This window comes from Trichosurus vulpecula, chromosome 7, assembly GCF_011100635.1.
Source record: "Trichosurus vulpecula isolate mTriVul1 chromosome 7, mTriVul1.pri, whole genome shotgun sequence".
In the NCBI taxonomy this organism is placed as follows: Eukaryota; Metazoa; Chordata; class Mammalia; order Diprotodontia; family Phalangeridae; genus Trichosurus; species Trichosurus vulpecula.
Window position 1 is genome coordinate 159,455,552 of NC_050579.1, and position 14,721 is coordinate 159,470,272.

Genomic DNA, 14,721 nt, shown 5'->3' on the forward strand with positions numbered 1-14,721 from the left:
TTCCACCTTGAGATCTATGATTCTGTAAACTGTAAGTTAGAAAGAAGATGCTATCAATGGACCATTTCAGATCTTTCCCTTATTTTTTTTGTCAATGTCTTTTCAAAGACAAGGAAATTCCAGGTAATTTATGTATCAATACTATTCTTTTTTTAATAACTTTTTTTCAATTAAAAAGCATTTATTTTCCCTCCTTCCCACCTCCCAACAGGAGAAGAACATAAAATCCATGTACCAAACATGAATGGTCTAGCAGAACAAATTCTAGTATTGTCCCCATGTCTAAAAATGCATGTCTTATTTTGCATCTTGAGGAGGCAGGAACATTTTTTCTCATTGGTCTCTTGAAATCCTGGTTTGATCTTGTGTTGATCAGAGTTCTTAAATCTTTCAAAGTTGATCATTTTTGGAATGATGCTGTTATGGTATACATTGTTCCAGTTTTGGTCACTTCAGTTTTCATTAATTCATTATACGTATTAGCTATAGTCTCCATAAGCCATTCAAAACTGGCGGGTGCCTCCTAGCTTCCTTGAAGCATATGCTAGACTTGCTAGTATGCTGGCTACTATGCCAAACTTGCCAGAAACCTTCTAGGGATAGAGGTAGCTTTCATTTTCTTGTGTTCTACCATGGGGGTCTGACAGTGCTTGCTGCACACCTCTCACAATGCATAATAATAATGACAAAAGTAACTAGTATTTATGTAGCTCTTCAAGGTTTGTAAAGCACTATACAAATATTATCTTATTTGATCCTCACAACAACTGTGGGAGGTGGGTGCTATTATCCTCAGATATTAAGTGCATAGCTCAGGGTAGTCAGGTCTTCCTGACTCTTAAGTTGGCAATGTATCTACCTCACCACTATTTTTCTTAAAAAGACATCAAAAGCTAAGTTCTGTTTGTTGAGTCAATCTCTGGCTCTTTCCAGTGGTAGCAGACAGATGAGACTTCACCTGAGGTAGCTAAGTGGCTCAAGAGATAGAGTAGGGGGCCTGACATCAGGAAGACCTGAGTTCAAATCCAGCTTCAGACACTTACTAGCTAGGTGACCCTGGGCAAGTCACTTAACATCTGTTTCCCTTAATGCACCAGAGAAGGAAACGGCAAACCGTTCTAGCATCTTTGCCAAGAAAACTTGACATGGAATAAGAAAGAGTCAGATGGAACTGAACAACATTTTTTTAAACACAGGGCAGCTATGTAGTGCAATAGATAGAGTGCCAGGCCTGGAGTCAGGAAGACTCATCTTAGGGCAAGTAGCACAAAATCATGCCTGTAAGCTAAGGAATCATGCTCCCTTTGGGTGGGGACCATGAAGAAATAGACTATCTGGTAGTTTCCTGTTTTAGTTAATGCTTTTTTTCCAATATGTTGCAAAATTCTGCAGTTTCTTCAGCACCCTATAAAGTCAGCACCCTGGAGAAAAACTTCATTTTCCCTCCCCTAGTTGTGCCATCCTAGGAAGATTATAATTCTTCTCTCTAGATGTTTACACTCTGGGACGCATATAGGACTACCTCTCCCTGTTGTTCTCCCTCTTCTCTCTCTTTTTCTTCTCTCCTCCTACTTCCTACACTTGTCTCCCCTATACTATGTTCAAAGGATTACTTGAGGCCCCTTTCAAAGAGCCAGTTCCCATTCTTGACTTTCATCTCAGCAGTATCCTCTACAGGCAAACTCTCTGTAATGGGTAGATTGACCAGAGTGCTCTCTGTCTAAACTTTCTTTTTACAGTATTGTTAGAAGGAGTCCAATCATGGAACTCTTACCATCTTTATCCCATCCACTGACCCCCCCTCCCCCCGCTCTGGGGATGCTCTAAGTTCAGGTGCTAATTTCAAGAACATAGTTTTTAATCTGGTCCTGATTTCAATCCCCTCTTTCAAGCTAATGGAAGCTTCAAGGGTCTCCATTTAACTCAAAATCAGTACAGGCTTTTGACTAAGGTGAAGTGCTCTGCCTAGTTATAGGAAACCTGTATGTCTCACAGACCCTGTGTACATTTCTTTGATAGACAACCAAAAATTTCTGCTGAATGATAAGGAAATTAGGGAGATAGAGAACAAAGTGAACATATGCCCATAGTCTTCTGAAGAGAAGATTCACTTTTAATTTTTGAAGCAAAATCTCTTTTCTTTGGACAGGTGGGTAACTATGGGTGCAGAATGTTGAATGCTCTATCAGATAAAATTGTTGTGTTGGTTAGTTTTGGTTGTTAGTTCATTGGAAGGGAAGATGGGGAATGCTATATCTGGAAATGACTGTGATATAAAAGCAAAAGTCATTGATAACTTTTTAATTTTTAAAAATAAGATGAAGATATACAGTTTGAGAAAGCTATTGCCAATGTCAGAGCTTCAGTAAAGGAAAAGCTAGTGAGGCTCTTGTCTCCGGTGCACCAAGATGAAGGGTACAGAAAAATATAAATATATTTTATATATTTATATACAAAATGTCTATAGTTATGTATAAACTACATATTTATATATAAAAATATAAAATGTGCCATGTCATGGAGAGGGGCGGAGTGATATCATTTTATATTCTTTTTTGGCACAAAAGCAGATAGTTTCAATACTGACCTAGAATCCTTGAACTGGAAGAGGTTCTGATTCCTGTTCTTCCAAGATACTGAAGTGATTCATCCCACAAGCATTCGTTAAACAATGACTGGGAGCAAAGGCTCTGTCCTAGGTGCTGAATGGGGAAAAACGGAGGGAGAAAAGAGCACCATAGTCACTTGTTCTCTCCAAGTCTCCAATAGCTTCTACCTTTTAATTAGAGAGATAGATAGACAGAGGCAAATTAGGCAGAATGGTACAATGGTTAGAATACCGTTTTGAAGTCAGGAAGACCTGAGCTCAAATCTTGCCTCTGATACTTACTGGTTGTGTGACCATGGGCAAACCAATTAACCTTGTTGAGGTCTCAAGCAACATCTGAGGACTCATTAATCACAGAGAAATTGTTTATCCACTGATTGATAGAGGGAATTTCCCTACTGGTAGCTCCCACTACCACATTAAGGAGATCACAGATCATCTGATCCTTCATGTATTCATGTGGTTGGACATTATTATTTGTTCCTTCCAGAGGAACAAATAGTCCTTGAAAATCTCCTCTGCTACAAAGGGTATTCCTTCCCACCATCACCACCACCCTATCCCTACTATATCCCTCCCTGCTAACTCACTATTTCCTTCTCCCCAGAAGGCAAAAAATAACATTTTACACCAGACATATTTCTCAAAGATTACCTGCCAAATCTGTCAGTTAAATCTACAAGGCTAGCATGACCTCAATGATGTTATCATTCCATAGAAGTTGGCACAGTCTGGCATATAGTAGATGCTTAATAAATGCTCATTGAACAAATAGAAGTTGAATGAATTTCAGTTCCTCTGGCAAAACTTTGCAGAATGGTTCCTTTTTCTTTTTCTAGACTGTGATTCTGAGAAACCCTGCCCCATCCCCTAGCCTTTAGAAATAGTACAGCAGGGATTGCTTGGGCAGCAGGCACACTTATACCAATGACAAATAGGGTATGGTGAAAAAACAAACTAACTTCCTACAATATGTCAGAGTAAATGCCAAATCCAGGTCCTGGTGTATGGCCCGGTGATTGATTTTCTTTTTGGTTGCCTGCAGAAGATGGGAAAACTATACCTTGTATGCCCAACCAAATAAGTTTTTATTAAATGCCCACTGTGTGTCAGGTATTGGGGTCACAAAGTCAAAACTGAAAAATAGCCCAGCCCTCAAGTGGTTTTTATTCTTTTAGATCCTTTCTAGGATGGTGGCTGTCACCCTCCTGAAGTCACCCCTTGGTTATATAAAGGACTAGAAAGAGCAAGTAAGCATACCTTTTCTTTGAAGATATGAGTAAATAGTATTTTTACTAGATAGGCCTCTGTTGATAAATATTTGTGACATTTAGGGGTGACCTCAAAACTTTTTTTTAAGAAAGAAAAAGTCATCAAAAAGGAGCCACTTTACTCTGAGGTGGATAGGAGAAGAAAGAAGGGAATGTGTGTTTATTTGCACATGCAGTAGGAAGATGACCAGAACCTTTTAAATATTAGAGGCTTAGGACCATTATCCTAGTGAATTAATAAACAGGGTTAGGTTGTTGGATTCCAGTATGGTCCCAGCCACTGAGCTCTGTGACAAAAAGCCACTGAGGCTGAAGTTTCAGCTTCATGGAAGGGTTGACAACAATATCAGTTATACTTATCCCTCCATCATTCTACTCAGGAGGTAATGTTGGGTGCTTGCCCTAGTGCTTTGGAGGGCTTGACACTTTTGCTCCTCCAAGAAAAGTCCTTATTCCAGGATTGCCAGTGGTACTTCCTAAGCCAAGAAAGGAAAGAAGAGGGAGTGAAACCCTGGGGGATACCCTCAACATGAGCTGATCCCCAGTGTTCCATAATAAGCACTTGGTGCTGGGTATTTGTCTCTGCAGTTTGCATTTATATCAACAAACAAGCCAACTTGGGGCCATACCTGGAAAGGAAGAAGGTACAGCAGCTCCCGGAGCACTTTGGGCCTGAGAGGCCCTCAGCAGTCTTGCAGCAGGCGGTTCAGGCATGCATTGATTGTGCACACCAGCAAAAGACAGTCTTCTCCCTGGTCAAGCAGGGATATGGTGGTGAGATGGTGTCTGGTAAGACTCTGGAAGATAACTGAGTGTTGGGAGGCTAACAAGTGGGGGACTTCCCAACAATTGGAAAATCGGGGTCAGAGCCTAGTGGGTGATGGTTTAGGACCTGTCCAAAGGTTCTGAAATCCCAAATGATTCTTGCCTCCATCAAAATAGGAGAGAGGCCCTATAGCTTAAAGACAACTGTTTGCTTAAGGTTACCTCTCAGCTAAAGGAGATTGTCAGAACCCTGAAGTGAGACGTAGAAAGTCTATATTCCAGTCTCAGCTCTACTACTGCTTCACTTAAATTCTCTGAGACTCAATTTTCTCATCTGTAAAATGAGAGGATTAGACAAATAATAATTGCTAGCATTTACATAGCACTTTTAGGTTTGTAAAGTGCAATACAGGCATTATCTGATTTGATTTCTGTATCTCTAAGGTCCCTTCTCCATCTAAAATTGTATGAGCCTCTTTCCTTTTTGGATTATTTTCCCCCATATAAGTCTGCTCTCCACCACCCATCTCCCATTTTGTCCATCTGTTCCTTCCTGGATGACCAATAGCAGGGCAAGGGAAAAAGAGCCTCTTGACCCCATGGGAACGTTCATTTATCTTACTGAGTTTTTTCTTTGACTAGGGTTTCAAGCCAAATATATTGAATTGCATTAACTGTTGGATTATCTGTTTCTTCTGTGTACCTCTTATGCTATTCTTGCCACATGAACTCATCCCCAACTTCCTCTACCCCCATGTCATTAATACAGTTGACCTTCAATTCTGTGTACTTTGTGAAATTTTTTTCTCTCTAGCATCTCTACATCTTCCTTTGCTTCACGGGCTTAGAATGAAAGCTTATGAAAGAGACCCAGATGGAGACTTCCCTCTATAAACCTATAAACTCAATCCTTCCAAAGGTTACACTGTGTTCTCAATTTTTCTATTACGTTCACTAATGTCTTGCTCCTTAAGTGCTTGCACATCTGTGGAGGGAAATAAACTTGCAGGCCTAATCCCGCTGGTGTGTGCTAGCACATAGATTGGAGCATGGAACATAGTAGGTGCCAAATAAATGCTCATTGAGTTTAATTGATCATTGTCAGACAGGTGATATGGAAATCTATAAGTCTCTTTGACCAAGATTTAGGTGACCCAAGACTCTCAGTGTAATATAGCTTAGCCTCTCATTGTAATATTCATCCTCGCTCATTTCTAACCAATCAGAATTGATTGCTACCCTCAGGAACACCTACTCTTAAAAGGGCATATCAACTGTGAGCCCACCACCATGAGGGGTCTTTGGTCTAAGAGAGATAGACAAATGACCATCTTTTTATTAATAAACATGCTAAGCCTTATTAATAAAATGGTTAAAAGAAGAAATGGTGTCTCTTGAACTTTATAAATGTCACACTTAGAATTAGGAATATCAAGGCCAGTAAGTTGTTACACAACTTGGCCAGGAAGTGTGAGATGTAAGCAATCCTATTCCCCACCAGCTGTCTCAAGGGAGACTGGCTCCTTTTTTCAGAGAGACTAAGGGACTTGCCCAGGGTCGCCCAAGTAATAAATAAAAATTTGGGATTCAAACCTAGGTGCTCTTATTCCAATTTCTTTGGCCTTTCCATTGCCACCAGTCATGGATAGATGGCTAGAGTGACAAGGACAAAAAAAATAAGTGGATGAATGAGGAAGCATTTAAGTGCTTATTATGTGCCAGCCACTGTGCCACACACTGGGGATATAGATATAAGCAAGCAAGACAGTCTTTGCCTCAAGGAGCTTACATTCTAGTGGGTGTAGATAACAAATAAAAAGTAACTAGAAAGGGGAGAGAGTATTTGCACAGGTTTGATGGTGTGGGTGGAGTCCTGATTCCCAGGAAGATAAGTAGAAAGTTCATCTATCAAAGCTGGAAGAACAAAGGAGAAGAGTCCAGGGTTGCTGTAGGGGTTTGTGGGGTGGGGAAGGAGATGTGGCCAGAGTATTGGTAGCATGGTGAGGAGGTGCCCAGGAAGTGGTGGGGAGGCTTTGTTCTAAACAAGATAAGGAGTAAACTATTTAATTTTACTTTACTTTACTTAATTTTAATTTAATTAATTAAATTTTATTTTATTTTATTTGACTTTATTTTGTTTGTTTTAATTAAATTTAATTTTTATTTCATTTCATTTCTTTTTAATTTTAATTGATTAAATTTCATTTTATTTTTATTTTACTTTATTTTTAAAAATTTAAGTTAAATTTTATTTCATTTCAATTTTATTTACTTTTAAATTTTATTTTATTTCATTTTGATTTAATTTGATTTGATTCCTTAGCCTCCCAGGCTGCTTGTCCCAAGCTCTCCTTCCATGCACACAGCTCTGAATTGCTGTCTCCTGTGGTTTTTCAGTCTCAGCTTCTTTTGATGGGAAACAGCATCTCCTGAGCCTGCCGGTGGTGAGCAGCCTTAGCTGTATCTTAAGCTTCCTGAGGAAGCTGTGTCAGAGCCTGTTGTGTGACAACCTCTTCAGCAGCCAGCCTTTCCCTCAGTACCCCGGGGCTCCTGAGGACAACCCAGATTATGAGGACAGGAGGATGGAGTCAGGTAGGCCTTGGCCCATCCTAGCTGGCCTCAGTATACAAGGATGGGGATGGTGACATGGACCTTCTGGGGCCTTTCCGTAAGAACTGCATTTCTTGCTGTAGTCAAACTGCTAATGTGCTAATACTACCCATTTCAGTCTCCTGGGGAATCTACTTCTGGGGTATTCATTTCAGCACTTAGTGGTTTTCCTAGATTAAGAAGTACCTGGGGGGCAGCTAGGTGGCACAGTGAGTAGAGCACTGGCCTTGGAGTCAGGAGGACCTGAGTTCGAATCTGTCCTCAGACACTTAGCACACTTACTAGCTGTGTGGCCTTGGGCAAGTCTTTTAACCCCAATTGCCCTGCCTTCCCCTCTCCAAAAAAAATAAAAATAAAAATAAGATATCGAGAAGTACCTGGAGGACTGACATTATAATTTTAAGTCTTTATGATGCTAAACTATAGACTCTGGAGAGCCCTCAAATATGACTGGGATTTTTTTTTCCTTTACTTTTAGTCCAGAATTCTCATTTCAGTCTCATGAGGTGACTCCCTCTACATTTCAGACCATTAAAAGTTCTGTTATTTCAAGTCTCAAAGATGTTCTTGAGGGCACTGAATTTAAAGGCTTGTCTAGGGTCACACCATCACTAAGTCTGAGAGGTAGAATTTGAAATCGCATCCTCTTGACTCAGAGGCCAGACACGTATTCTCTACGTTATCCTGCTTCTCAATGCTTTTTCACATTAGCCATAATTGAAACTTGTGATTCACTGTCAATATGAATGAAGAACTCTCACCGTCCTAAGTAAGCTAGGTTGGATAATTACTTAATCTAGCAAAGAGATAGGCATTAAAAGCATCTATTCCATGAATCAGATCATATCTCCTATGTACAAAGTGAAGAAAAAGTTTTTTCTTCTATCAGGTAGGTGGCACAGTGGATAGACCAACCACTGTGCCTGGAGTCAGGAAGATCCTCAGGCACTTACCAGCTGTGTGCCCCTGGGCAAGTCACTTAGCCTCTGTCTAACTCAGTTTTGTCAACTATAAATGGGGACAGTAACAGCACTTACCTCTCAGGGTTATTGTGAGGATTAAATGAAATAATATCTGTAAAGCCCTTAGCAGAGTGTCTGGAATATAGAAGGCAATTAATAAACGCTTATTTCCTTCCTTCTCTCATTAAAATCCTTAAAGTATTGCCTCTTCCCACCTCTCCTCTTCTCCACGAGCATTTTTACACAGGTCTGCTGGACTTCCTCATGTCAGAGAGAGGACAGATATTTCCAGGACAGTAGTGCTAAATGGACAGACTCTACAGAAGTCACTTGTCATACTGGGTGTCCCCTTGAGAGTATAATTACATTGATTGGAAATGTTTGCTTGCCCCAGGAAGATTTCTCTCTCTCTCTCTCTCTCTCTCTCTCTCTCTCTCTCTCTCTCTCTCTCTGTGTGTCTTTCTCTGTCTCTCTCTGTCTTTCTCTGTCTCTTCTTCTTCTTCTCTCTCTGCCTTTGTCTCTTCTTCTTCTTCTTCTTCTTCTTCTTCTTCTTCTTCTTCTTCTTCTTCTTCTTCTTCTTCTTCTTCTTCTTCTCTCTCTGTCTTTGTCTCTTCTTCTTCTTCTTGTTCTTCTCTCTCTCTCTCTCTTTCTCTCTTTCTCCCCCCTCTCCTTCTCCCCCCACATCTGTCTCTGTCTCTCTTTCTCTCTCCCCCTTCTCCTTCCCGCCCTCCCTCCCTCTGGTTACTGGACTGGCAAGAAAGGAAATGCCATGGAGATAGTATGACTGGATTTCAGTCAAGCACTTAGCAATATGACATAGGAGAATGGAAACTAGAGATGGCCTCAGAGGACTTGGGCTCGAGTCCCAAATCTGCTACTTACTGCCTGTGTGACCTTGGGAAAATCACTTACCTTCTCTGGGGCCTCCGTCTTCTTATTTGTAAAAATGAAGAGGGTTGTAGCCAATTGGCCAAGATAATAAAAACTCAAAACGATCAATGTTAGAGGGGCTGTGGCAAGATAGGGTATGCTAATGCACTGTAGGGAGAGCCATTAATGGACTAATCATTAGGGAAAACAATTTGAAGTCAAGAAAAGTAGGAAAGTAACTGAAAAGTTCATATTCTTTGACTCAGCAATTCCACAATTATGCACATACAGCCCCCAAAAGGTCAAAAACAGAAGGAAAGGAAAAAAATATATATGTATGTATGTATCTATGTATTAACATACACACACATATATATGCACATTTATATTTCCATATTATATATTTATGCAAATATAGATACGCTTATTTATGTGTATATACAGAGTATATATTGGATTTATATACATATATTTGTATATATACATACAGACACACATAAAGAAAATATATACATATGTCTGAGTATACTTACACATATATGTATGTATACGTGGAGTATATATTGGGTTTATATATACATATGTGTATATATAAAGGAAATATATATTAAGGAAATATATACACGTATAAAGGAAATACATGTGTGTATATGTATGCATGCATATATGTATGTGTGGCGTACATGTTGAGTTTATAAATACATAGGCATATTTACATAGTTATACTGTTTTGTGGTAGCAAAAACAAGTAGAATCCCCCCCCCCCCCACATACACACACACACACACACATACACCTGGAAACAAAGTGGCTGTCTATTGATTGAGGAATGTCTGAATCAGTTATGATATATGAATGCAATGGGATATTATTGTGCCCTAAGTAATGACTAATGTGAGAAATTCAGAGAAAGCTGGAAAGACTAACTTGAACTGTAGCAGAGCAAAATGAGTAAAACCAAGAGAATAAAAACAGTGTAAAGGAAAATAACACAAACATATCAGAATTGAGATCAATCATTGATGTTGACTCTAGAGGACCTGTGATGAAACATGCCTCCTTCCTCTTGGCTGAGAGGTAGTGAGCTTTGGGTATGGAAGGGGGCACCTGTCAGACATGGTCAATGTGTCTGTGTTGTTTAACTCTACTTGCTATGAGGAAGGATTCTTTTCCTGGTGTATGTGTATGGAAGATTAATGGCAAGTCACAATAGTGCAATAAAAAGAAACAGTTTAACATTTTAATAAAATGAAATACAATCCTGAGTCTGATATTATATTTCTCATCTTATATTTCTCACAATAACTAGCATTTATGTAGTGGTTTTTCAAAATGCTTTACATATGCAATCTCACTGGACCCTCACAATAATCCTGGGAAGTAGGTGCTATTATGAGAATACTGAGGCATATAGAGGTTGTGATTTGCCCAGGGTCACACAGCTAGTCAGTATCTTTTTGGACAACATGAGGACTGTATGAGGTGTTAAGGAAGGACTAGCACCTCTCTTGTGAGGGCTTGCTGAGACCTTTTCAGGGCTGCTCATCCTCCTTTGGTGTTCACCTGCCACCCACCTCTCGCCTGTGGCTCCAAGAAGCTGTAGCATGCACAGTGGCCACACACTGGTAAAACTGTCTTGGCAGATGGGCTAAACCAGGTTGAGGGTAACCAATGGACTTCCTACCTGTCGGGGGTGGGGTGTCAATCCCAAGCATGTGAAGATGTCCTGTGGTGGAATGGATTTGTTCCAACAGTCATGAAGGCACCTGAAGCAAGTGTGGAGCTTGGTCAGACATTGAAGACGCCAAGCTGATCCATTACATCCCAGGCTATTGCCAGTCTCCGGACGTTTATCTCGCCACTGAACTTTGATGACTGGAAGAGCGAGTGAGGCTGATGACTTTGCACAACTCTTTCTTCCCCACTGAAATGCAATCCACCTCCATGTGAAGACATCACTCCTTAGTCATTGGTCCTCTTCTAAAGCAATAGAGGACAGTTGAAGAGATGTGGGCTCAGTATTGCAAAGTTAGGAGTATTTAGAAGATTGAACTGGGAACTGGGAGAACCAAGTTGTCACCCTGGCTCTGCTATTAAGAAGCTAAGTGTTCTCTAGTTAATTACTTAACCTTTCTGGGCCTCAGCTCCCTCAACTGTAAAATGAAAGAGTTTGATATGTTCTCTAAGGTGCCAACCAGCTCAAATCGTCCAGGAATCACATTTCTCTTGAAAACCTTATTTGGCTCAGAAACACTCTCCTAAAACTAATTTGCCTTCCAGTGAGTTTCTCAGTAAGAATGGCACAGTGGTCTCAGTTCACTTCCCAACACAATCTCTCAGCCCATTAGGTGCAGCACAGAGAGTGGGCCAGTTAGCCAGCCCATTAACAAGGACAAGCTCCCTCTTTTTTTCTCTCCCTTCTCTCTTCCCAGCCTGAAAGCCCTAGCTAAGACTCCAGGTTTTTCTCTTGGGTGGCACCTGAGATGGCAGGACACCTTTTCCCTTGGTGGCAGATCGTAACTTTTCTTAAAACAGGATTCAGTGCTGTTCAAAGAAGCATGATGGCTTTGGTCCTTATCAGACTTGGCAGGTTAGGTTACAGAACCAGGGGGAGCAGTGTTGTTAGGTGCCCATTCATCCCTTTTGCCACTCTTTGGGAGGAACTTTTGCTCATGTTTTAAGATGTACCCCAAATTAAATAAAAGGCTAGGTGGTAGGGTGAAAAGGGTACTTATTCCCTCTAGAGTTGGAGAACCTGTTATGATTTCAAATATTTCCCTTAGCCTTCCTGGCCCTCAGTTTCCTCATGTATAAAATGGAGTCAGACTAGCAGGTCTAGATCAAAGATCTGATATTCCCTTGCAGATATAGCCTTAAGGGTGAAAATCATGGATCCATAAAGTACTAATTAAAAGGAGAGGAATTCTTTCATCTCATGGAGGAGTAAACTGAGGCATAGTTTGCTCTAGAATATTAGACTTTTATACTCCTTGTTGTAGGTCTAAAAAGCTACAAGTGGCCTATGGCAATGTTTAATTTTCAAGCATTCAACCTGCATTTATTAAGTGCCACTTATCGAGTGTACCAGGTACTGTGCCAGTCACTGGAGATACAAAGACAAAAGTGAAGTTGTTCCTGCCCCCAAGGAGCTTATATTCTATTTAAGGGAGACAGTGTATTTTTGTCATTGTTGTTTAGTTGTTTTCAGTCACGTCCAACTGTTTGTGACCCCATTTGGGGTTTTCTTGACAAAGGTACTGGAACACTTTGCCATTTCCTTCTCCAGTTCATTTTACAGATGAGGAAACTGAGGCAAGTGGAGTTAAGGGACTTGCCCAGGGTCACACAGCTAGTAAGCTGGATTTGAGCTTAGGAAGATGAGTCTTCCTGACTCCAGACCCGGTGCTCTATCCACTGCACCACTTAGCTCCCTAGAGACAAATCAGAGATTGTGTGTGTGTGTGTGTGTGTGTGTGTGTGTGTGTGTGTGTGTGCGCGTGCGTGTGCACACGAACGAAAGAGATTAAAAAGTGAAAATGAGGCTGCCTCTGTTGCCTAGAGGTGGCTAGGGGGAGCCATAGTGCGCAAAGCACTAAACCTGGAGTCAAGAGACCTGGATTCAAATACATCTTTAGACGCTGATTATCTGTGTAATCCTAGCTGAGACACTTGACTGCTGTTTGCCTCAGTTTCCTCATCTGTAAAATGGGAAGAATTATTGTACCTACCTCCCAGGATTGTTGTGAGGATCAAATGAAATATTTGTAGAAGCGCTTGGCTCAGTGCCTGGATGCTTATTTCCTTCCTACCTGAATGGCGGCAGGGTGCCCAGCTCTTCCACATCTATGCCAGCAAAAACCTGGAATTTGCATCAGACTGAATAATGATCAAGAAATCCAATTAAAAAAAAACTTGAGCAGGTGACTTATTCTACCCCTACACTGCATATAGAGTGAGTCGGTGGACAATGCAATTCCAGTGTTGACAATCAAGCCCATAACCTCTCACCTTGACCAGAGAAGGGCCAGAGATATATGTAGGCTACGCAGAGCTCTCTGTCCAGAGGCAGTAAAAGCCAAGAGATCCCCAGAGAATGCCTCAGAGAGATTGTAAACCTGAAATGAGGCCTTTAGCCTGGGGAATAGCACCAACCAGTGTAGGTGGACACCCCAACATGGACAGAGATACCCCGAGGCTCTGAGACCCTTAGCATCTTGTCTCAAGATAGCAGAGATGGCCCTGAAGATCTAATGCTGCAAAGCTCAGACATCCAGGAGTAGGAGATAGTCTAACCCTAGGAAGAGGAGGTCAGTGAAGGAACCCAGGTGATCCAGGATAAAACCAAGGAGAGCCAAAATCCCACCCAAAATCTCAGCAAGGGGTGAACCCTTTGTCCCTGGCACAAAGCTCCATTTCAGGAATTAAAGCTGGAGACCCAAGTCAACTAAAGAATTCACTGACCAGTATAAAAAATTATTGCAAATGTAGGGAGCCCCCAACAGAAGGGGAAGGTGCCTCTATAACAACTATAAAATCTATATATTATAAAACTAACTATAACTATGAGCAGAGAATGAAAGGAAAGCATGGAGTTTCTATATACAAAGAAGAAATGAAACAAGAGATAGAAAATAAAATAAATGCTTGTGAGGTACTGTGATGGCTAGTCTTTTTCTGGGAGCCTAGAGCCATTGTTAATCCCTACTCAGTCCTATCTGTTCCTCCTCTGCTTTTTCTTTACCTCTTTACTTCTGAACTAAAAGTCTAGAAGATACAAATGCCTAATTGTTCTCTGAACTAAATGGCTTCAGTTATGATACATTTTTGTGTATGCTGTGCTAATTATCCATTTTTTTGCTGTCAATTAGAACTCCTATAAACTGGGCAATGAGGTTATCCTCCCCACCCCCACTACCATAAATAAAGGCTTTTTAAAAATTGTTTAACCATTTTCAATTGTGTCTGACTTTCCGTGACCCCTTCTGGAATTTTCTTGGCAAAGATACTGGAGAGGTTTGCCATTTCCTTCTCCAGTTCATTTTAAAGATGAAGAAACAGAGGCAAATCGAATTAAATGACTTATCCAGGGTCACACAGCTAGTGTCTGAGGTCACATTTGAATTCAGGTCTTCCTGACTCCTGCTCCACCTAGCTGCCAAATATTGGAATTTAAATATGCGCATTTAAATGCAAGTCAATCACCCTATGATTCTAGCTTCTGTACCATTGACTCTAACACAGGGCAATGATGATATTTCATGGTTTCTATACCGCTAAGGTTGGGAAACCAAATGCCTGTTTTTCCTTTTTTTTTTTTTTTTTAAATTGCCTACCCTTTGACTCTGGTATACAAAAAGAGCATTGGCCCTGAAGTCTGATAACCTGGGTTCAAATCTTGTCTTATCACCTATGGGACTTAGGAGAAGCCACATTACTTCCACCTTAGTTTCCGGATAGAAGACTGGGCCAGATGGCACCTGAGATCCCTAGATCTATGATCCTAAGTCACTCAACTTCCTAGGCCTCAGTTTTCTCATCTGTAAATTGAGTGTATTGCATTAGATGGACTCTGAACTCCTTTCTAAAACCAAATCTATTATTCCATGATCTTGTGAAGAAGAAACTCAACTTTTCC

At 40.8% G+C, this 14,721-nt stretch overlaps 1 protein-coding gene across 1 annotated transcript in view; it reads left to right on the plus strand.

Annotated features, from left to right (window-relative positions):
• Positions 1-14,721, plus strand: part of SCML4 (Scm polycomb group protein like 4) — an 84,552-nt gene that overhangs the window by 21,885 nt on the left and 47,946 nt on the right. The window contains exons 3-4 of the mRNA XM_036769233.1: positions 4,468-4,668; positions 7,042-7,236. Of these exons, the coding sequence (XP_036625128.1) occupies positions 4,468-4,668; positions 7,042-7,236 (396 nt within the window). The remainder of the gene's footprint in view (positions 1-4,467; positions 4,669-7,041; positions 7,237-14,721) is intronic.